The 24799-nt window shown below is 39.9% G+C and overlaps 2 protein-coding genes, 1 long non-coding RNA gene and 1 pseudogene across 3 annotated transcripts; 1 reads left to right on the top strand and 3 right to left on the bottom strand.

Moving 5' to 3' along the window:
• Positions 1–4331: 4331 nt before the first annotated feature.
• Positions 4332–9606, top strand: LOC116616833 (annotated as a pseudogene).
• Positions 9607–10142: 536 nt separating this feature from the next.
• On the bottom strand, positions 10143–11436 carry LOC125560601. Its single transcript, XR_007306684.1, has 3 exons — positions 11311–11436; positions 10777–10951; positions 10143–10643 (listed from the first exon to the last, which is right to left on the bottom strand). It is a non-coding gene; the product is annotated as an uncharacterized LOC125560601 (long non-coding RNA).
• Positions 11437–19432: 7996 nt separating this feature from the next.
• On the bottom strand, positions 19433–21247 carry LOC5509880 (5-hydroxytryptamine receptor 1F). The gene is made up of 2 exons (XM_048722400.1): positions 19979–21247; positions 19433–19579 (listed from the first exon to the last, which is right to left on the bottom strand). The coding sequence occupies exons 1-2, from the start codon at positions 20413–20415 to the stop codon at positions 19435–19437; spliced, it is 582 nt and encodes a 193-aa protein (XP_048578357.1). The 5' UTR covers positions 20416–21247; the 3' UTR covers positions 19433–19434.
• A 91-nt stretch (positions 21248–21338) lies between these two features.
• On the bottom strand, positions 21339–22860 carry LOC5509879 (beta-1,3-galactosyltransferase 5). The gene has a single exon (XM_001630308.3). The coding sequence runs from the start codon at positions 22550–22552 to the stop codon at positions 21521–21523; it is 1032 nt and encodes a 343-aa protein (XP_001630358.3). The 5' UTR covers positions 22553–22860; the 3' UTR covers positions 21339–21520.
• Between the last annotated feature and the right edge of the window lie 1939 nt (positions 22861–24799).

The following is a 24799-nucleotide window of genomic DNA, read 5'->3' as shown; positions in this document are numbered from 1 at the left end:
TGACCCATAGCAGAAACTTAGCATTGCAAGTACCATGGCAATGACATAGGGCTATTGCAAATGGTGGATTTGGTGAAAGGTTAGGGGAGGAGTGGTTAGTAAATACTTAGCACTGTAACTTAAGTAACATGGCAATGGCATAGGGCTATGGCAATTGGTGGATTTGGTGAAAAGTTAGGGGGAGGGGTGTTTAGCAGATGTACTTAGCGCTGCAACACGAGTAACATGGAAATGGCTTAGGGCTATAGCAAAAGAAGGATCTCCTGATGGTGCATTTGGTGGTATGTTGGGGGAGGGGTGGTCTCCCATATACTTAGCAGATACTAAACACTGCAAGTACCATGGCCCAAGGCATAGGATAATGGCAAATGGTAGATTTGGTGGATATGGTGGAAAGTTAGGGGGAGGGGTGTTTAGCAGATACTTAGCAATGCAACTCAAGTAACATGGCAATGGCATAGGGCTATTGCATATGGTGGATTTGGTGAAAAGTTAGGGGGAGGGGTGGTTCTATCGATCCATACTTAGTAGATACTTAGCACTGCAAATAAGTAACCATGGCCAAGGCATAGGCAATGGTGGATTTGGTGGATATGGTGTATTTGGTGAAACGTTTGGGGGAGGGATGGTATCCCACACTTAGCAGATACTTAACACTGCAAGTTCTTTTGCCAAGGAATAAGGCTATGGCAAATGGTGGATATGGTGAAAAGTTTAGGGGAGGGGTGTTTAGCAGGTACTTAGCGCTGCAACACGAGTAACATGGAAATGGCTTAGGGCTATAGCAAAAGAAGGATCTCGTGATGTTGCATTTGGTGGTATGTTGGGGGAGGGGTGGTCTCCCATATACTTAGCAGATACTAAACACTGCAAGTACCATGGCCCAAGGCATAGGATAATGGCAAATGGTAGATTTGGAGGATATGGTAAAGTTTGGGGGGAGGGGTGGTTCTATGGACCCATAGTTAAAGCCGCATTGTCACCAGTTCATTTCCGGAGGTCCGACGGAAACCTGAACCGTTAAAAGACAAAAGAATCTATTAAAATCCGAGATATTTAACAGGCCATCCGCTCTGAATTATCAATCACATCCTCAAAGAAACTTCCAATAAACACACTGCTTTCAATATTTTGAAATATTTTTCGCGTTTTCTGTTAAAAATCATCGAATATTGTTATGTAATCGACCGGAGGTAAACTGGTGACAATGCGGCTTTAAGTCTCTTTCACACTTTGTTTATTCTAGGTGCCTCCTCTCCTACGATTACATCCAAGCCAGACTAATGTATCCCTAACAGCATTTCGTAATTCTGGAATTTTCCAGCAGTAGATGGCGGGATTTGTAGCAGAGTTGGCCAGTACGATCACGGTCGACATCCGCACTAGCCTGGGTGAAAAATAGGCAGTCAAAGACTGCATGTGGTATAATGCATAAGAAACGTAAAGAGTAGAGACTTTAGTGTAAAACAGAGTATGTAAAACTACTAAGAGTATGTAAAACTACTAAGAGTATGTAAAACTACTAAGAGTATGTAAAACTACTAAGAGTATGTAAAACTACTAAGAGTATGTAAAACTACTAAGAGTATGTAAAACTACTAAGAGTATGTAAAACTACTAAGAGTATGTAAAACTACTAAGAGTATGTAAAACTACTAAGAGTATGTAAAACTACTAAGAGTATGTAAAACTACTAAGAGTATGTAAAACTACTAAGAGTATGTAAAACTACTAAGAGTATGTAAAACTACTAAGAGTATGTAAAACTACTAAGAGTATGTAAAACTACTAAGAGTATGTAAAACTACTAAGAGTATGTAAAACTACTAAGAGTATGTAAAACTACTAAGAGTATGTAAAACTACTAAGAGTATGTAAAACTACTAAGAGTATGTAAAACTACTAAGAGTATGTAAAACTACTAAGAGTATGTAAAACTACTAAGAGTATGTAAAACTACTAAGAGTATGTAAAACTACTAAGAGTATGTAAAACTACTAAGAGTATGTAAAACTACTAAGAGTATGTAAAACTACTAAGAGTATGTAAAACTACTAAGAGTATGTAAAACTACTAAGAGTATGTAAAACTACTAAGAGTATGTAAAACTACTAAGAGTATGTAAAACTACTAAGAGTATGTAAAACTACTAAGAGTATGTAAAACTACTAAGAGTATGTAAAACTACTAAGAGTATGTAAAACTACTAAGAGTATGTAAAACTACTCTCCGCAGACAAGTCAAACCTGTCACATACTCCTGTGCTCTTGTGACGTCATCCTGGTGAAATGCCTCGCGAACAAGAAATTAAATAAGCAGTTCATCAGTTACAGGAAAACTAAATGCTTTGAGACGCAATATGAAATGCACACAGATCAGCACTTACAGAAATAACCTCACTGAATTATGTAGAATAGGGTATCCTTTATCAGAGCCGTAGCAGACCACGTAAGCTTTGGGGAAGGGGGGGGCACAATACAGAAACATTAAGAAAATATTAGGGTGCACAGCCACGCCCCTACTGGTCATTTCCTTATGTTTTTTGAAAATATTGGGGGGCATATGCCCCCCAGTGCCCCACCCCTGCTACGGCACTAACACTCAGGCATTTTTATGATGAAAATGTTACAAGATTTTAAATACTGCATGATAGTTACAATCCTCTAAACAGCTGCGTTGAAATTAGCCTGATTTATCAGACGTGATCGTTTGTGATCGTTCGTTTAACTTCCTCTCCTTGAGGAAAACAAATCAAGCTACTTGGAAAGCTGTCTTCAATGTATCTCATTTTTACTTTTAATATTTGGTGACGAAAAAGGTATTTCAATGCTATCCCAGAAAAAGGGAGTCAAAACGAATGATGAATAAATGATTAATCAATATCAAGCAATTATGCAATTATCTAAAATACCAAAGTGCCTTCAATCAAATGGCTTCCAGTCATTGGTTATGTCAATCAATTCAATGGTCGAACCATCTTCCTCAAGTCCATCTTACTCTGCGATTTTGAGAACCGTCAATTTTCAAAATGCTCAAACCGCAGTCCCGTACGTGACAGGGGGTTGGGGGTGCGCAGGACGTGGGTACACAGGGTAGGGGGGCTGGGCAGGGCGCGCGTGCAAATAGTTTCCTGAATCTCGATTTAGGAACGCGCGGGTTCGTTGTTTTGCGAACGCATGAGCAAGAACGGACGAGTGAGTCAGCCAAATAGTTTCCTGAATCTCGATTTAGGAACGCGCGGGTTCGTTGTTTTGCGAACGCATGAGCAAGAACGGACGAGTGAGTCAGCCAAATAGTTTCCTGAATCTCGATTTAGGAACGCGCGGGTTCGTTGTTTTGCGAACGCATGAGCAAGAACGGACGAGTGAGTCAGCCAAATAGTTTCCTGAATCTCGATTTAGGAACGCGCGGGTTCGTTGTTTTGCGAACGCATGAGCAAGAACGGAGGAGTGAGTCAGCCAAATAGTTTCCTGAATCTCGATTTAGGAACGCGCGGGTTCGTTATATGCGTTTTATCTCTGGAAATCATAACAAGAACGTAAACGTTTAGCAGGCGCGTATTCAGAATTAGCTGTGGGGGGAGTGGAGTTTTAATTTTAAAGTTAAAATTTTAAAGTACTTATAATAAGTTATTTCTGATGACGAGTATATATATATATATCCATGTAAACCCTCAAAATTAATTGATATAGAAAAAGAAAAGCAGGTATCAAAGACATGTTGCATTGTGAATAAAACTTCATAGGCTAAGAGGTACCCATTAAAGTGAGTAAAATTGTTGGCTTTTTGGAAGAAATCCCCCCATATCAATTTTTTCAATTGGGAGTAGTGGAGTACGCAAGCATAACTCGATTTATGCGTAGCGTGATTTATAATTAGATTTTGGCGCCAAGAATAAGAGAATGATAGAGTAAATTTGTGGGGCCAAAAAAGTTGGGTGTTGCCCCACATGCTTACACTTGTAGTGAAAACTACTTGTCTTCGCCAAATTTTACCGCAGTAGGGTAGCGGCTTTGACACAAGGGCGGTGGACTGGTCGAAAAAAATGGGGGTGGGGGTGTGGGGGGGGCGGGGGGGAGTTAAAACAATTGAAATGGTATAATATTGTCTTTATCAAGCAATCGCAAGCAACCGTGCCCGATCGTGTAAAGAAATTGAAATCCATTAAAAAAAGTCTGTTTGTGTGTGTGTGTTTGGCATGAACATGATTGTATATGATAAATTTCATTTTTAAAAATGATAATCATACAAAACAAATTTGTAAACAGCCTTGTACTATTGGCATCAATGATGTGTGTGAAGAGAGGCTCATCTATGCATCAAAGACACACAATCCTTCCATTATCATGACCGTCATATTTGGTGATTCAACCCTTAAATATGCCTGTGAAGAAAGGTTTCTAACAGAGCTAGACAGATCCTGCGCTGAGCTTTGCCATAAGAGGAGCCCATCAGTTTTAAGAGAAAAGTCCTACCATGAGATGGCAGAGTACGACTTCAAAAAAGTAGTTGGAGAAATGTCAAACCGCTGCCCACTTCTCTACAAAGTGCTAACTACAGTTGCAAAAAAGCCACCAGACACTGTGGAGGCACCAATCTCCCTCTGATATGGGGTACTTATGTACCAAAGAAACCGAGAGCTAAGTCTTGTCCAAAGGGTCAACACCATTCTTCTCACAGAAGGAAATGCAAAGACACAGGTAAAGATCAAGATATTATTATTAACAGTGTCTAATCATACTATGTTCTATCCTATCCCTCCCAAAGCCTTAATGTGTGTAAATGGAGGGTCCAAAGGTACCTTTGAGTACCTTTTTAGGCCCAAAATTACAGAAAAAAAAGACAGGTTTAAAACATATATGTTTGCTACTTATGTTATCCCTATCAAACTAGCTGCCCAATGTGCCCTTGCTTTCCCCATAAAAGCATACAAAAATTTATTCAAATGTCAAACATATGTTTGTTGTTTTTCAGCTGATGAATCGTTGTCAGCGTCTTGGCTTTGGACTTTCCCAAAGGAGCAAATAAAACTTGCTTGATGTTGTAGGTGGACATTTTACAGACAAAGTTGTACAAGCAGTCAAAGATGGAAAGAGACTCCAAGGGACAGGTGATAATTGGGATTGCAGGGTTAGGGCACATGACATGCGCAGTGACAATCAGAATAAGGACCTGTATCACTTTGCCTCAAACTTAATCATTGAGAGAATTCCAACAGAAGGCATGTCCCAGAAGGCTCTACAGAGAGATATTAAGACCCTTCCAAACAAGGCCTTCCTGCTAGATGAAAATGAGGTTACAAAGCTGCGAGAAGACTTCAAGGTACTGGTTGCACGTGTCCTTATTGCTGCTATACCAGCCCTCCACTTCCTCAAATCTGTGGTGCCATCACACATACAACAAAAATACCAGGAAGAGATGAGCAAGAAGACAGACATCCTCCCTCTTCCTCTACAGCTCAAAGATGAGAAGAAATATAGTGATGTTGTAGACATACTATGTACATATGAGGACACAACTGAAATGGTCTACAAAGAAGCTGGAAAGATTGTTGTCCCAGACCATGCTGGACCTGCCCAGCCAGGTGGTCTTTGTGATGTTCAGTCAGAACCAGACCAACCTGCAGCCCATGTGATCAGGGAGGAACTAGATGACCACATGTTAGGAATAACAGTTCCTTTCAGAGGAGACCAGCTCACCCGTGTCAGGTTTGCTGGAGCAAAAGATCTGAGAGCTGGTTGCCACACCGCAAAAGACCGATTTGATCACTGTTCACCATTTAGTAAGCACTCTCATACCAAGATGTCATTTCTACAGGTACAGTTATAAAAAGTAAGTTTAAATAAGCTAGAATTAGCAATGGTACAGGAGTAGAAGCAATCTTCATCATTCTCATTCAAAGCTTTTTATTTCCTCGAAGTTTCGAAACAAAAAATTCAGGTGCCTTGTTTCCACCCACAAACCAGTATAACAAATACTAACATGCACTGTTGTTTATTATGCTTGTCTTTTTTCAGCTTGTATACACAAAACTCTACTCAGCAGAGTCCATCCGAGAGATTGGGACACTGAAATTCTTCAGGGAAAAGTACAACCGCCGAAACGTTACTCCAGAGAAAGTAACAAGGTAACAGTTAAGCAATAAAGATTTTATACAGCATTGCAAAAAAATTTTTTACTAACAAGTATTCGTTAATTAAAAAGAAACATGACAAATAGGGAATTTGGTTTCCTTAGAGCAGTGTTTCACTATCAAACCATTTTTTTGTATATTGGGAAAAAGGATGACACACTATTTAAAAGATTGAAAGTGTTTGAAAGATCACTAGTTAAAATCATACTTTTTATGTTATTCTAATAGGTCATATAAAGGGTGTGAGCAATTTCTATTGAGTGTTGGCAAAGCATACATCATAGAGGCTGGGATGGAATTCTTTGGGATGGACACCACCGACAGCCAGCCAACCAGGCACATCCCACCTGCAAGGATCCTCCATCATACAAAAACACAAAAATTGGGCTACTATGACAATGTGATAGGAGCTTTTGTTGATGAATATGTCATGGCAGACCCTGATGCTGAGCTTGTGAGTCAGACCAGAGAGCTAGAGAAGAGTAGAGAGCAAATGATGTAATGACCCGAAAGCTAGAGAAGAGTAGGGAGCAAAAGATGTAATGACCCGAAAGCTAGAGAAGAGTAGAGAGCAAATGATGTAATGACCCGAAAGCTAGAGAAGAGTAGAGAGCAAATGATGTAATGACCCGAAAGCTAGAGAAGAGTAGAGAGCAAATGATGTAATGACCCGAAAGCTAGAGAAAAGTGGAGAGCAAATGATGTAATGACCCGAAAGCTAGAGAAGAGTAGAGAGCAAATGATGTAATGACCCGAAAGCTAGGAAGAGTAGAGAGCAAGTGATGTAATGACCCGAAAGCTAGAGAAGAGTAGAGAGCAAATGCTGTAATGACCCAAAAGCTAGAGAAGAGTAGAGAGCAAATGATGTAATGACCCGAAAGCTAGAGAAGAGTAGAAAGCAAATGATGTAATGACCCGAAAGCTAGAGAAGAGTAGAAAGCAAATGATGTAATGACCCGAAAGCTAGAGAAAAGTGGAGAGCAAATGATGTAATGCCCCGAAAGCTAGAGAAGAGTAGAGAGCAAATGTAATGACCCGAAAGCTAGAGAAGAGTAGAGAGCAAATGATGTAATGACCCGAAAGCTAGAGAAGAGTAGAGAGCAAATGATGTAGTGACCCGAAAGCTAGAGAAGAGAAGAGAGCAAATGATGTAGTGACCCAAAAGCTAGAAAAGAGTACAGAGCAAATGATGTAATGACCCGAAAGCTAGAGAAGAGTAGAGAGCAAATGATGTAATGACCCGAAAGCTAGAGAAGAGTAGAGAGCAAATGATGTAGTGACCCGAAAGCTAGAGAAGAGTAGAGAGCAAATGATGTAATGACCCGAAAGCTAGAGAAGAGTAGAAAGCAAATGATGTAATGACCCGAAAGCTAGAGAAGAGTAGAGAGCAAATGATGTAATGACCCGAAAGCTAGAGAAGAGTAGAGAGCAAATGATGTAATGACCCGAAAGCTAGAGAAGAGTAGAAAGCAAATGATGTAATGACCCGAAAGCTAGAGAAGAATAGAGAGCAAATGATGTAATGACCCGAAAGCTAGAGAAGAGTAGAGAGCAAATGATGTAATGACCCGAAAGCTAGAGAAGAGTAGAGAGCAAATGATGTAATGACCCGAAAGCTAGAGAAGAGTAGAGAGCAAATGATGTAATGACCCGAAAGCTAGAGAAAAGTGGAGAGCAAATGATGTAATGACCCGAAAGCTAGAGAAGAGTAGAGAGCAAATGATGTAATGACCCGAAAGCTAGAGAAGAGTAGAGAGCAAGTGATGTAATGACCCGAAAGCTAGAGAAGAGTAGAGAGCAAATGCTGTAATGACCCAAAAGCTAGAGAAGAGTAGAGAGCAAATGATGTAATGACCCGAAAGCTAGAGAAAAGTGGAGAGCAAATGATGTAATGACCCGAAAGCTAGAGAAGAGTAGAGAGCAAATGATGTAATGACCCGAAAGCTAGAGAAGAGTAGAGAGCAAGTGATGTAATGACCCGAAAGCTAGAGAAGAGTAGAGAGCAAATGCTGTAATGACCCAAAAGCTAGAGAAGAGTAGAGAGCAAATGATGTAATGACCCGAAAGCTAGAGAAGAGTAGAAAGCAAATGATGTAATGACCCGAAAGCTAGAGAAGAGTAGAAAGCAAATGATGTAATGACCCGAAAGCTAGAGAAAAGTGGAGAGCAAATGATGTAATGCCCCGAAAGCTAGAGAAGAGTAGAGAGCAAATGTAATGACCCGAAAGCTAGAGAAGAGTAGAGAGCAAATGATGTAATGACCCGAAAGCTAGAGAAGAGTAGAGAGCAAATGATGTAGTGACCCGAAAGCTAGAGAAGAGAAGAGAGCAAATGATGTAGTGACCCAAAAGCTAGAAAAGAGTACAGAGCAAATGATGTAATGACCCGAAAGCTAGAGAAGAGTAGAGAGCAAATGATGTAATGACCCGAAAGCTAGAGAAGAGTAGAGAGCAAATGATGTAGTGACCCGAAAGCTAGAGAAGAGTAGAGAGCAAATGATGTAATGACCCGAAAGCTAGAGAAGAGTAGAAAGCAAATGATGTAATGACCCGAAAGCTAGAGAAGAGTAGAGAGCAAATGATGTAATGACCCGAAAGCTAGAGAAGAGTAGAGAGCAAATGATGTAATGACCCGAAAGCTAGAGAAGAGTAGAAAGCAAATGATGTAATGACCCGAAAGCTAGAGAAGAATAGAGAGCAAATGATGTAATGACCCGAAAGCTAGAGAAGAGTAGAGAGCAAATGATGTAATGACCCGAAAGCTAGAGAAGAGTAGAGAGCAAATGATGTAATGACCCGAAAGCTAGAGAAGAGTAGAGAGCAAATGATGTAATGACCCGAAAGCTAGAGAAAAGTGGAGAGCAAATGATGTAATGACCCGAAAGCTAGAGAAGAGTAGAGAGCAAATGATGTAATGACCCGAAAGCTAGAGAAGAGTAGAGAGCAAGTGATGTAATGACCCGAAAGCTAGAGAAGAGTAGAGAGCAAATGCTGTAATGACCCAAAAGCTAGAGAAGAGTAGAGAGCAAATGATGTAATGACCCGAAAGCTAGAGAAGAGTAGAAAGCAAATGATGTAATGACCCGAAAGCTAGAGAAGAGTAGAAAGCAAATGATGTAATGACCCGAAAGCTAGAGAAGAGTAGAGAGCAAATAATGTAATGCCCCGAAAGCTAGAGAAGAGTAGAGAGCAAATGTAATGACCCGAAAGCTAGAGAAGAGTAGAGAGCAAATGATGTAATGACCCGAAAGCTAGATAAGAGTAGAGAGCAAATGATGTAGTGACCCGAAAGCTAGAGAAGAGAAGAGAGCAAATGATGTAGTGACCGAAAAGCTAGAGAAGAGTACAGAGCAAATGATGTAATGACCCGAAAGCTAGAGAAGAGTAGAGAGCAAATGATGTAATGACCCGAAAGCTAGAGAAGAGTAGAGAGCAAATGATGTAGTGACCCGAAAGCTAGAGAAGAGTAGGGAGCAAATGATGTAATGACCACAACTATGCAACATCCCAACCGGCAGACCCTGAAGACAACGAGGAAGCACAAGCTCAACAACATCCAGATGAAAGCATTGACAAAGTCAGTTACACACTAGGATACATTTCATATGGATGGTGTGGTATGTATGTATAATGTTAGCTCTCATTTCTAACACACCTTGGCTGCGGCAATAAGCAAAAAAAAACATATAAAATATTCTTGTAATTTATAGTTAATAGTAACTTTAACAAAATGCCTTACTTGCAGATACTATGGGCTGAATGTGATTGAACTTGTTGTATTTCTCATGCAACTGAAGGACACATGTGCCGAGAGTGATGGGGAGGGAAATCACATCAACAACAAGTGACTACTCTTCTACTTCCGCAGCCAAAGCAGCTACTCCAAGTATGCTGTAGAAATGCTCACCAGTATTGCACAATTAGAGGTAATGTCTTATTGATATTTTTTAAGAATATTAAAGTTGAACCATAGCGGCCCTAAGGACATCTGGAAAAAACTTTTGAAACAATTGATTGGCTTTTTTTTTAAATGACAGGTATTAACTAAAACTACATTATCAGTATTTATCCTTTTATGTAATAGTTGTTGTGCCACATATTACCCTTATAATCAATTTAAGATACAGTTAAACCACTATAAAGCAACACTATGTAAAAAAGTTATTCTATATTTGGCAGTCACTTATTTCAAAGTCAAAGTAAACATAAAAATGTATCTTATTTGTTTTAAATAGAGTAATTGCAGGTCAAAATAAATGTGTTTTTGACTTTTCTTAACCTTTCCATGTATATAATATCACTGTTTTATAGGGCTTCCTTTGCAAGCTACCTTTCCAGCAGGGAGTCAACCACTTTTTAAAGCCCCATAATGCTTTTAAAAACATTTTTACAATCCTTTATTTCCAGGCTCTTCTGTCAGAGGAAACTGCACATCGCGTCAAATGGGGACGATTCTTGAACTGGTCTGGTGGGAGAGGGAGGAACATCGCCTGTGATGCAGCACAAGAAATCTGTAACAAGACAAGCAAGGACATCATTAAGAGCATGGGGGCTAACAAGACAGAGAAGGCCATGGTCAGAGCCTCTAAGGCATCAGCTGGCATCAAGGCCATTTTGGATAACTTTGCCAAAAAATCCACTTACACAACTCTTCTCGCCATTCCACCGTGAGTTCGGAAGCAGATGAGCAAAGGATGGTCTGGGATTTGAGAAAACTTCGGCCATTTCAGCCAGTTCATGCAAGAGCCCACAGCCATTTCAAGGATATCCAGATCACACCACTTGCAGATCTGGATATGGATTCTCTTCATGGATGGATCTGCAAGCACAAGAAACAGCTAGGCATGGGACTTCCTTGAACACTCTCAGACAAAACTCAACACCTCTTCTAGGAGCCATATCAAGAAAACAAAACAAAGGCTCTTCTAGGAGCCACCAAATATAATAAAGTCAACAACCCATGCATATCATCTTGAAGTCTTCCGTTTATTCCCTATATGGTACTACAAGGGAGGGGGCACACACACAAAAAAAATACCAAGAAAAAATATCAAATAAGTACTTTTAGCTTTCCTGGATTAAATAGAATTGCAAAAGCCGTAAATAATCACATTTTGATGTTTATAACGAAAAATGCTTCGGTTTTCTAACGGCTATAAAAATATGTCGTGTACTTACAAATCCCCTTGTTCTGTGAAATTTCGTCTGGGTTCTTTTTTTGCCAGTTAGTTATACGGTGGAAGTAGTTTATCCATATTTTGCTCTTTTTTACGACGGCAGAGAGCGACAGAGAGCAAGCGGTCCTGATAAGATACCAACTACATTACTCAAGGAAACTGCATCAGAAATAGCAGATGTCGTGACATTCCTTTTTAATCAATCATACAGTTCTGGCCAATTGCCTGAAGACTGGACTAAGGCACAAGTGGTTCCAATATTCAAGAAAGGAGTGAAGCACGACCCATGTAATTATAGACCGGTGTCTTTAACTACAGTATTATGCAAACTTATGGAACATGTCATCTACAAGAACATAATGGAGCATCTTGAGAATAATAATATCCTATTTGCAAATCAACACGGGTTTCGCAAAAACCATTCATGCGAAACCCAGCTTCTATTAACAGTTGAAGACCTGGCACGAAATACGGATAACGGTGGTCAAATAGACATGCTGATACTTGACTTCAGTAAGGCCTTTGACAACGTCGCACATGGTCGCTTGATCAGTAAATTACTGTATTATGGTATTCAAGGTAGAACACTTGCATGGATTAAGTCATGGCTCACCAATAGAACACAAAGAGTCGTAGTGGACGGTGTTTCATCAAAACCAGTAGACGTAACATCAGGAGTGCCGCAAGGCACTGTACTTGGTCCATTGATGTTCCTCCTGTTTATTAATGACATGCAGGAGAACTTGGAATGCACTTTAAGACTATTTGCGGATGATGCCCTGCTGTACCACCAAATTACACATGACGATGATACCCTAGTCTTGCAGAGGGACTTGGACAGAGTGGGGCTATGGGCCGAAAGATGGCAAATGGTTTTTAACCCTACCAAATGTTACAAAATGTCAGTCTACAGAAATAAATCACCAGTACTGAAAGATTATACTTTATATAATCAGAAACTCTCAGGTGTTAAACAGCATCCCTACCTGGGCGTTTTGCTGTCTGATGATTTACGGTGGAATTTTCAAGTAAACAAGATCGTAAACAAGGCTAACTCAACACTTGGATTCATAAAAAGGAACTTGTATTCATGTTCTGAGGTCACCAAGCGTGTAGCCTATGTTACACTTGTAAGGTCACATCTAGAATATGCAGCTGCTGTATGGGACCCTTATAGACAGGATCAAGTGGACAAGATTGAAGCAGTCCAGCGACGTGCGGTGAGATTCATAAAGCGGGATTACGACTGGAACTCTAGTGTTACAATAATGAGACAATCCCTTTCTTTGGATCTGCTGAGTGAGAGGAGAAAGGCTCACCGTGTAAAAATGTTTTATTTATCAGTAAATAATGGCATTGCATTGCCGATACCTAATTATTATCAACGTTCAATGCGTCATACTCGAAGTTATTCAAGTAATACATTTATACAGCCTAAGGCACGTCACGATTATTATTTATATAGTTTCTTTCCCAGAACAATCAAAGATTGGAACAATTTATCAATTGAACTTAGAGAAGAAAATAGTTATTCATCTTTTTGTAATAACGTAAACAAGTTCATCGCCTAATTTTTATTATCATGCTATTTTTATTGTTTAAGTATTATCTTATTTTATAATTTATTTTAATTTTTATTGTATATAGTAAGTCGACTGAATTTATGGATTACCTATTTATTATTAATTTATATTTAGATTTATATATTTAGATTTATATATATTTTGTCATCTTTTCTTGATACGAAAGTGTTGAAAAGTAATAAAGTAGAAGGAGCGGCAACAATACCAACATGAAATATACTAAAAGCCAAGCCTGTTTTGTCAGCTTTGCTTGTAAGGGACCTTCAGATGTTCGATAAAACTTTCCTAAATCAACGACGTACAATTTTGAGTTTCAGGATGTCTTAGATTTGATCATTTCAGAAACGTAGCATTTTAACCTCCTTCCACGACTCCGTTTCTTCCTTGCCGTCCGCCATATTGGATCTTTGTACATAGTTGAAATACTCTAGAGCCGGTCTACCTGTGGAAATGGGTCAGCAAGAAGACCCTGGGAACGAGGTTGTTCTTCAGCTAGACGCCATATTGAAATTTACCCAGAAGACCCTGGGAACGAGGTTGTTCTTTAACTAGACGCCATATTGAAAATTACCCAGAAGACCCTGGGAACGAGGTTGTTCGAAGCTCTGAAACCACGTATTTCTATCTCGCTTCGCTCAAAAACTCTTGGAGCCTCTGGTTTCCAGGGTATGCTTTTCAGCACGACATCTAGTGAAATTGTGTGTGAAAAGTTAGATGCAAGCAAAAAGTCGCCGGGAGATCCATATGTAGATTTAAAGCTGTTGCTCATATACAGTGCGTTTTTCTGCGTTGTCATCATCCAAGATGGCGGAGGCTCGAGACCCCGCAGCACCAGCCAGCACTAGAAACACTTTCGAAGAAGATGATGACCTGTATAAAAAAGTCATGGATCAGAAGAAGAAAAAACAAGTCGAATCTAGTGATCTACTAAAGCTAGCGGGACTAACACTTCAATGCTATCCGAATAAACCTCTTCCGGTTTGCGTTCTTTGCCAAGACACAACGAAGAAAATTACTCAGCTTGGTCATTATTTCCCTCGCTCGATTTTGAAAGAAGCTGGACGAAAGGAGTTTTGTTATCTCCATCTAGGAACTAGCGGGCCAGTAAGCGAAATGGGAATTAGAGCTTTCTGTAAAGACTGTGAAGAGAGGTTTGGTTGGGGTGAGACTCACCTAAATTCAGAGTTTTACAAACCCTTTTTTGAAAATGGCTCTGTAAAGAAAGTCAAATGCAAGCTGGATTCAGGTTTTCCTTGGCTCTTTTTTGCAATGGCATCAATAATATGGCGTTGCATGTGTTTCAGTGTAAACTCGTATGAGGTTTTTGAAGCATGGGAAGACATCCGCAAAGTCCTTCTGAACTACAAGAAGAACGAAGGAACAGGGATTGTAGAGGTTGACAAAGGCGTTACAAATAACATTGAGAAGACGCTAAAACTGTACCTTATTTCTCCCAATCATGAAATTGATCAAAAGTTGAAGGGTGCTCCGGAAAAACATATAAATTTCTATAGAACTTTCCATGCTTTCTTTGAATTCCCAGAAAATCATTTGAAAAAAAAAGTCATAAGTGGGTGTGCCTTAATGGGACCATTGCACATCGCTTTCGTTTACAGTACAAGCCAAGAAATTTTAGAATCGAAGAAATTTAACGAGTGTTTTGGATTTGATCAACTTGACAAACACAGCAGATTGACTGCTAAAACTGGACATTTCACCATTGAAGAAAAAAAATCAAGATACTATCCTGTTGATTGGTATAAGAAAATAGTTGACAAGCTAGCAAATGTTCCGTCTCAATGTCTTCGTGCACCAAGCCAGGAAAAACCTGTTGAAGGTAAAGTGGAAGAAGGTCAGTGCTTGTCTATACTGCCAAAATATGTATCTTATGATGATAGAGGCAATAAGTTTAATTATCCAACAGAAATATATCAGCACTGTACATCTTTCAACATACCACCCCAGACCATCCCAGTCCAAACCCCTTTCTTTTATATACAAAAAGTATACAGGGGAAAAGAAGAGATTCTTTTTGTAGCTATCCCTAGAGGTTTGAAGAATGGGGGCTACGTTGCCCTGGCTCTTACTTTTTCTGGTAAGAAGCTGGGCTACCTTAAAGGGCTTCCATCTAAAAGTATGAAAGAAAGAGTTGTAAAATGGGTTGATCTTACAAAACCGCCATTTTTGAAGCAAATCAGGATTGTGTGTGATAAATTTTGTGTTTTTGATATACATGGTGAATCATGTCCTCTTAAGAAATAATAACTTTCCTACTAAGGACGTCTGGTTATCCAGGGTGTATGAAAGGCCTAAATTCTGCAACTGAATAGTCCCACACATTCAGATATTTCAAAGCATTATTAGAATGAATGAACTTTTGACGATCAAATACCAAAACCTCAAAATCTAGATCTTTTAGAGACCTTCTGCATTAGAATTTCCAATATGAATTATGTTCTTGCAGTACCAAGTAATGAAAAGCATCAGAATTGCTAGATGCAGTGACTTGACAAAAAGGGGCTAAGAGATCACAAATTTCAACCCCTCGCCTTAGATTTCAGAGCAAAAGTACAATAAATGTATTCACACTCCCTTGCTATTTCAGCATTTTTAATACTTTTCAAATTAGTTGCATTAGGAATAAGGGCACACATTGCATTGCCATATTAGAATCTTCAAATTGGCCTTTTTAAAGATGGGGGTCCTGTGTATTTTTTTATTTAACAAGGGTATATTTAACAATATAAAAAAGCTGCAAAAATTGACAAGATATGAAGCTTAAACCACAGACCAGCTTTCATACATTAGAGTGGTTTTCAAAATCCCATGCAACAATAGTGTAATTGTGTAATAGTAAAGCCAGGACAAAAGAGAACAAAGACATTACAGTGTATTAGTACTAAAAAACTGAATAGTATTTCACAGGTTTTTGAAAACCACTCTATATGGAAAATGACTCGTGGATATGGTGGAGTACTCAACTTTCATAAGTTTTATTCTAACATGAGCCCATTTTTGCCTTACATGACCCATTTATTTTTGAAAAAAGGAAATAGCATTTTATAATAGTATAATTTTTTTTTAATAATATGGTTGTTAGATTTATTGCTTCCTTTGCTTCATAGAATGCTTACACTATGTCCATAAGATAAAATCTGAATACATAGTCATAGTTCTTATTTAGTTACTATTTTAGACAAAGTTCTAGCATTTCATTATTTCCTTAGTTGTACTTGCCTTTTTTTAAACTGTTCTGTTTGATTAACCAGAACAGTTTAGTTACTACTACCAGAGTAGTAGTAACTAAACTAGTAGTAACCAGGGTAGTAACTTATTAGTTTTATTTCCTGGGTATAGGTAAAGCACTCATACTAGATTTAATGTATTTCTATAAATAAATATTTTCTTAAAATTTGATTTGTGTCTTTTGGTGTAGTAAGACTTAAGGTTATTAAAATGTCACCCACCAATTTACAGAGTCTGAGTCTATCTCTGGATTACAGGGAATTTGAAACATCAACTATTACCTGAGCACAAATGGACTATGGAGGGAGTACGCCATAAAGCCAAAAAGGGACCATTTATGAAAAAAGGAATAATATTTTTAATCAAATCAAATGACTGGGCTCAAAAAGCCAAAAAAAAAACTCAGTCCATTTATACACATAGCGATTGACAAATACAGGTACAAGGGTGGGGTGCTGCTTGGGGGAGAGCCCCCCTCCCTGTCCATAAGTAATTAATAGATTTTCTATTATCATTATTTGTAAAGTAATATGCTTTTAAAGTATGTTTAGCTAGATTATGTGTTTTTTGAACTGCCTTCCCTCTGCAAAAGCCAGGAAACATTTAACTTTGCAAAAACCTACATTTTTTAAAAAAATTTTTGTCTCATTGTTTTAAAAAAAATAATAAAGTAAACTCCATGAGAGATTTGATTACCCCCTTAACTATCCAGTTAAGTAGGCCTGATAATCAGGAAGATTCAACACTGTCCCACATTTGTCATTTATAAGAACCTATAGGCAAAAATTTTGGATTTTAATACCCCAATACAGGCACAGGGTGCGAGTGCACTCCCAAATGTGGGTAATTTCTTATTAAGAAATATTAATATGCTTTTGCTTTTTCCTGATACCTATGACTGAGCATTCACCCCCCCCCCCCCCCCCCCAACCCTCAGCCAATCCTGGGTATGCACCTGCAATATATAAGAACCTGTTGAGCCAAAAAAAATGACTAGGTTCTTTTATAAAGGGTCACTCTTCCATCAAAGCAATATTACATATTCAACCATGCAGTACAATGTCTATAGCAATGGTCATGTATCAAGTCTCACCACTTTAACCACTGCTCATAGTATTCCAATACAGTAACATGGGCAGGTTTAGTAGGAGCCTGTAAAAAATCAAAACCTATTTTAAGAACTATTTTTGCTTAAATTGTCAGTACCCTTAAACATAAGACTATTTTCACTGAGCTCATTAGAGCGAATATGGGCAAGTTATTAGCATAACATCATCAGTCTCTACAAGTCGCCCGTGATGGGACGGGTGTGTCCAGGATTGCGTACAAGCTGGTTGTATTCTCTTATTGTGCTTAACCTGGCGGCGTTTCTTTTGGCCCCGCCCGCCCTCCCATGCAGGATTTGCTCATGCCATTTTTTATCTCTGCCAGGCCGTCTCCCAAAACAATAGAGCACATTGAGATCAATGAAACTGGGGTCCTACTTTCCCAGACTGAAAAAGGTTTTTTATTGTAGTGACAAATGGCCAAATGGTTATAAAAATGCTGTAGAATGGGGGGAGGGGTGGCTCTATGGATCAATACATAACATACATTCAGCACTACAAGTATCAAGCTAAAGAAGAGACAGGGCTATGTGGCAAAGGGTGTATGTATCACAAAGTGTGAGAAGTTTAGGGGAGGGGTGGTTCTATGGACCCATACTAAGCAGAAACTCAGCATTGCAAGTACCATGGCAATGGCATAGGGCTATGGCAAATGGTGGATATGATGAAAAGTTAGGGGGAGAGGTAGATAGCAGATACTTAGCACTGTAACTCGAGTAACATGGCAATGGCATAGGGCTATGGCAAATGGGATATATGGTGAAAAGTTAGAGGGAGGGGGGAATTCTATTGACCCATAGCAGAAACTTAGCATTGCAAGTACCATGGCAATGACATAGGGCTATTGCAAATGGTGAATTTGGTGAAAGGTTAGGGGAGGAGTGGTTAGTAAATACTTAGCACTGTAACTCAAGTAATATGGCAATGGCATAGGGCTATGGCAATTGGTGGATTTGGTGAAAAGTTAGGGGGAGGGGTGTTTAGCAGGTACTTAGCGCTGCAACACGAGTAACATGGAAATGGCTTAGGGCTATGGCAAATGGTGGATATGGTGAAAAGTTTAGGGGAGGGGTGTTTAGCAGATGTACTTAGCGCTGCAACACGAGTAACATGGAAATGGCTTAGGGCTATAGCAAAAGAAGGATCTCCTGATGGTGCATTTGGTGAAATGTTTGAGGAAGGGGTTGTGCAGATACTCAGCACTGCAAGTACCATGGCCCAAGGCATAGGATAATGGCAAATGGTAGATTTGGTGGATATGATGGAAAGTTAGGGGAGGGGTGTTTAGCAGATACTTAGCAATGGAACTCAAGTACCATGGCAATGGCATAGGGCTATGGCATATGGTGGATTTGGTGAAAAGTTAGGGGGAGGGGTGGTTCTATTGATCCATACTTAGTAGATACTTAGCACTGCAAATAAGTAACCATGGCCAAGGCATAGGCAATGGTGTATTTGGTGAAATGTTTGGGGGAGGGATGGTATCCCACACTTAGCAGATACTTAACACTGCAAGTTCTTTTGCTAAGGAATAAGGCTATGGCAAATGGTGGATATGGTGAAAAGTTTAGGGGAGGGGTGTTTAGCAGGTACTTAGCGCTGCAACACGAGTAACATGGAAATGGCTTAGGGCTATGGCAAATGGTGGATATGGTGAAAAGTTTAGGGGAGGGGTGTTTAGCAGGTACTTAGCGCTGCAACACGAGTAACATGGAAATGGCTTAGGGCTATGGCAAAAGAAGGATCTCGTGATGTTGCATTTGGTGGTATGTTGGGGGAGGGGTGGTCTCCCATATACTTAGCAGATACTAAACACTGCAAGTACCATGGCCCAAGGCATAGGATAATGGCAAATGGTAGATTTGGAGGATATGGTAAAGTTTGGGGGGAGGGGTAGTTCTATGGACCCATAGTTAAAGCCGCATTGTCACCAGTTCATTTCCGGAGGTCCGACGGAAACCTGAACCGTTAAAAGACAAAAGAATCTATTGAAATCCGAGATATTTAACAGGCCATCCGCTCTGAATTATCAATCACATCCTCAAAGAAACTTCCAATAATCACACTGCTTTCAATATTTTGAAATATTTTTCGCGTTTTCCGTTAAAAATCACCGAATATTGTTATGTAATCGACCGGAGGTAAACTGGTGACAATGCGGCTTTAAGTCTCTTTCACACTTTGTTTATTCTAGGTGCCTCCTCTCCTACGATTACATCCGAGCCAGACTAATGTATCCCTAACAGCATTTCGTAATTCTGGAATTTTCCAGCAGTAGATGGCGGGATTTGTAGCAGAGTTGGCCAGTACGATCACGGTCGACATCCGCACTAGCCTGGGTGAAAAATAGTTCTCCTTCGTGACAGCGTAGTACGTCAATGACGAAAACAGCGGCAAATAACATAAAATAAAAGCAAAATAAATGTACAACGAACTTATAACTGATTTCTTGTAGCGTCTCATGTTTGTTTGTCCGCTTGGCCCATTTTTTGAGTTTGTTTTGTTAACACTTCTCTGCAAGGCGGTTATTTGACTTTGGTGTTTTTGTAAGACTTTAAAAATGTGTATATAGCTCAGGACAATAAGCACCATGCAAAGGGCCACAAGACCGCTGATGATCGCGCTGTAGCGATCCATTCCAAGTAAAATCCACAACGGAGCAATACACGAGGAGACGATCCACGATATACCACCGTAAATTATAATACTTCTTCTAGTCACAACCATACGATACCTTAGATGAAGATGAAGTGCAAGAAATCTGTCAACAGCGACCGCAGTAATACTGAGTAATGAAACACCTGCGAAAAGGGATGATGTTATTCCATAGAACACTGCTATCGAGCAAAACGATGCAGGTTTTACAGAAGGACTGAGTTCAAGCACTACTGATGTTACTGTTATTGGTTGAGCGATGATGCCGACCGCGAAATCAGAGAGAGCAAGGTTGCACAACAGAACCATGGCAGGTGTGTGAAGTGTTGGTGTACGCCATATTGAGAAAAGTACCAAAGCGTTCAGAAGGATAGCTGGAAGAATCGTGATTCCGTTGAGTACTGCAATGATGATAAACTCAGGTCTCGTTATCTGACCTTCCTGGACCCATTCGGTAAAATGGTAGCAAGCATAATTGAAGACTGTTTTGTCGGTAAAGTTTCTTAATTCCATCATCGCTCTAAGCTGATCTTTCTTTCATCTCGCCATCTATAAAATCTGTAACCCAGATTTTTTTTAAGTAGGCTCAATTTTCGTGCACCACTTATATTTTGTTTTATCTTCTTCTTTCTTGTGCGCTCGTGTTATCGGATGTTCAGATGGAAGATGATTATTGCAAATGTGCAGAACGAAACAGCTGGAATATAAGCAGCTGTCATTGCATTTCCTTCAGTATAATTAAGAATTCCTTTGTTCAAACAAAAAAAAAATCTGACAAAATTAAAACAGTTGAAGAAAGGTTATCTAGATGGAACAGTTGCTATTGGCAACTATAAGAGTTTCCAGACCTATAGTTGCTTTTACTTGCCATACTCCTGAACGATCAACGATCGTCAAAATTTTCCATACTTTGCCAATGGTATGTTGGAAAAGTTGTTAATTTTTATCATATGTTAACATATTATACCCTTGCATCTTGGCGGGTGAGGGCTTTTCGGTGGTTGGGGTTTTGAATGTTGGAAAGGTATGTCTCAAAATCGTATGTCGTCGCTTTGAAAGTTCTATAAGTTCTAAGTTTGTTTTTTTGACCGGGCTTTTTGGAGTCATTGAATATTTCGCCCAACCAACATTGAAATTCGATGTGTCGCAGCCTTTGCTTGAAAAACACTTTATCCTGCTGCAAGGCATCGTTTTGCAAAATGTTTCGCCCAATCCACACGAAGCGGCAATTGCTTTTAATTTTTTAGCCAATGGGATACGAGTAAGCGTATAGCTGGGGTGGGAGGTGGGAGGGGGGGTGGTCAGAGAGAACACAAATGTACCCCTCTGCCAAAAGTTGAATATCTGCCCCCACAACCCCCTACCCTCCAACCCCCTACCTTCCAACCCCCCCCCCCCCCCCCAAAAAAAAAAAAAACTATAAAAAAAACAGTAAAGTCTTTAAGTCCATAGCAAGTGCTTTTTCTATTGCAATAAGCAATCACTTATAATGTATTATCTTTTCAATTAGCAAGTAGTTGTTATAAATTTCATAAGAAAAGGGATAAATGCATAGCAACACGGATAAGTACAAGGTATACTATATATACAAGGTATATACAAGGTATCCTATACCACGGATCTAGCCAGATATATACTTGTATTCCGCAGTCTTGTGAATATACTCATACTTCAAATGAATATACCTAAGCAACTTATCGGTCAATCTCTCTCCAAGGCAAATAACTTCAGAAAATTTCTCATTCTCCCAGTTGGGTAACATACTCGGAAGTCTCGGTTCCCAGACAAAAGTCTTCCCTACATTCAAAGGCGACACATGCAAATACCTCAACAGAACACCAAGATATGCGTCCTCCACATTAAACATTTTGACATTTTTCTTGTTCGTGAGAATATTTCCTAGAAGACTGCCAGAGAGAACGTAGAAAGGACCGATGCAGTAATCTGGGTAATACCTTTCATGGAAATCCGCATGACTCACGTACCAGTCATTCCCTGGGTTTCTCATCACTCTTCCGTGGTGAAGGACCCAGCCCGCGTATAATTTCCGCGGTAAAGACGGATCATGCAGCCAGTGAACCAAGTGAGGCAAATCCACGTAAATATCATCATCCGTTTTCATGAAGAATCGGGGATTCAATTTGAAAGCCCATTCATAGCCTCCCCATACTTTTGTGATCATGTTTCTGTACGATTCCACTGTGTTTATGCGGAGAATATCATTATATCTCGCCGCTTCGTTATGAAGTTTTTTGTTATCTGATAAGACATCGGACACCGCTACCATGAAAACGCAATAAACTCCCAAATCTCTATGAACTTTCAGGTCAAGATTTGAAGTCATTGGTCCGCCATTAGCTGTTCCAACCCACGTCTTACGAAGCGTCATTCGCCGCTCAACGTTCTTCGGAATAGTGTTGATTAAAATGATCAGAAAAACGTTACCTGTTATCCTCGGGGAAAAAATCTGTGAATTATTCCTTGGTGTTATTCCAATACTGTCAATCAATGCCGGATGCCTGTACCAAAGTACTAGAAGAATAAAATGAATCGTCGCCAATATCGCCACGAAATAGAAGATGGATTTGTAAGTCGAAGATGTACAGCATTTTGCGGAATGCTGCTCGGTTAACTCTTCCAGCCTGTGCACCATCTTCTGAATCGAACTGAATCTTCGTTCCCTCCAAAATGTACCTAAAACGTGCTTGAGTTAACTATAGTATCCAAGAAAGTTATCATCAAAGTTCGTTAGAATAACTTTTCGTCTTTATGAATAATCACAGCAAACGAAAAATAAAAATTTGCAGCCTTCTTGTTTCATCTGAATAGATTCACGGTGCTTTTGGCGTGAATTATATTGAGTTGTTGCTTTTTAACGTTGGGTTATTGCTGCATCCTAAGGAAGTTCTGATGACCGCCATATTGCACGTTTCTGTTTTTCCTTTGTAATTATTCATGTCACGGTAGATTATGATAATATGATGATATAATGAATTCAACAGAATCTATTATTGTTTTATTGTCACGCTCTCTTCTCTTCTTGTAGTTTGTACCTCACAAGCGGTCTTGCGTCAGAATAACTTGACGACTTGCGAGACACGGTTATTTTGTTTATCCATGAATTTTAGCCCGCAGTGGTTCATGGGTATGAAATAAATAGGCGTAAATGAAAGGATTTCTATGCTTTAAAAACTGTAAAATCCTTGTTCATAGGATTCATCTATACAAACGCTACCCATGAAGAACTGCAGGCTAGATACAATGATTTCCTATCGAGTAAAGCGTTATTGAAATACTAGGAGTATAATAGATTGTATTATGATTTTGCAATAGGTTTAGAGCCGAACCGCTTATATAAAATACTAAAGCCTCGATCAAACGGAGATGAGAGTTGGCGAGAGTCGTTGATAGTCCTACTCTTTCTAGCTCTCACAGGATTGCGATCAAACGGTCTTTGAGAATTGATGAAAGTGATCCCTTTTTTTCAAAATAATTATTTGACTTCTCGATTCATCACTGAACCGGGAATTACACGTAAAATTTTACTTTTTGTGAAAAGCTGATCGAAATACTCTCATTCCCGCTATCAAACGGCGCAAATCTCATCAACTCTCGTTTCGAATTTTAACATGTTTAAAATGAATGGCCGTTTTTATACTAGAAGAAGACTTAGACGTCTAGAAGATGACCTTATCGCAAAAAGGTAAGGACGTCTGGTATAAAAGCGTGACGGCCATAAGAGGGCCTTTGGTGAGAAAACACGATTGGGAACTGGGTCCCAGCACGATCATTACGCGGGGAAGTCTTTTTTTGTTTAGGTTTTCGCGCCGAAATGCTTCATTTTTCTCAGCAAATTTCGAAAAGAAGAAAAAAAGCTGCAGACCTGCAGCTGCATCTCTTTTCTGGACACCGTAAAAGAACAAGAAAATTGATGCTTTTTGATCTTGAAGATGAGATGCTAGCTGTGCAAGCGATGGCCATATGTGGCGTTTCTCTTAGTAAGAAACCAAGACATGTAAGGAGTGCGAATGGGCCTAGAGATGTGTTGTCTAAACTCGGCTTTACCTCGGTTTCATGTTAATATGGCCGTATGTTTTAGGCCGTCTCGTCTTTATATCAGACGACAAAGTCGTCTCGCGAAATAAGGTCGAAGATAAGTGAAGAGTGTGTAACGCTGGCCGCTAGGGCCTAGGTCTTATGTAAGACCGCTGACCGGCTCAGAAGAGAGCAGCCGGCCATCTTGTTTTGAACATTATTCATGTAAGTCCTACGCGTTCATTTGTTATATCCTAGTTACCGTTATTTGTAATCCTCAGTTTAATTATAATCCTTGATTTATTGTATTGCCATAGGACTTCCTCATCTTTGTCAATAAAACCAATTGAACATCGAGGAGTATTTTCTTCATGAGGAAGTCATTATCATGGTGATCGTCGAATGTTCGGTACCCAACTGTGACTTCAAAACACAGGATGTCTCTGATGCAATCGCCGTAGCGTTACTAAATAACCACGGCCTCGCACATCAAGCACTACCTCCCGCTCCTACTGCCCCACCGCCGGCCCGAGGCCCGAAACTCGACCGACCCAAAGTGGACATAGGGATCTCTATCGAGGAATGGAACATATTCATGCGCCGATGGGGGGTTTTCCGTTCTGGATCTGGCATCACTGACGCCCAGGCGCCTTTCCAACTGTTCCAGTGTGCCGGCCCTGACCTCGGGGACAGCCTACTGAAAGCCAACCCAGGAGCCACCTCGTTGCCCTTGCAAGATTTGACCGCAGCCATGCGCTCGCTAGCTGTCATTCCTATCGCTACATGTGTCCTCCGTACCGAGCTGCTCCAGTTAAAACAGGAACGGGACGAAACCTTTCGTGCATTCGCAGCCAGGGTGCGGGGA

This window comes from Nematostella vectensis, chromosome 15, assembly GCF_932526225.1.
Source record: "Nematostella vectensis chromosome 15, jaNemVect1.1, whole genome shotgun sequence".
Lineage (NCBI taxonomy): Eukaryota > Metazoa > Cnidaria > Anthozoa > Actiniaria > Edwardsiidae > Nematostella > Nematostella vectensis.
This window is presented reverse-complemented; position numbering and strand designations above follow the sequence as displayed.

Bases quoted from the DNA above. Each gene is read 5' to 3' on its own strand.
- LOC5509880 (XM_048722400.1), bottom strand. From the start codon at position 20,415: ATGATGGAATTAAGAAACTTTACCGACAAAACAGTCTTCAATTATGCT. The intron at 19,580-19,978 runs GTATCGTATGGT...TTTTTCACCCAG, and splicing joins GCACTTCATCTTCATCTAAG to GCTAGTGCGGATGTCGACCG.
- LOC5509879 (XM_001630308.3), bottom strand. From the start codon at position 22,552: ATGGTGCACAGGCTGGAAGAGTTAACCGAGCAGCATTCCGCAAAATGC.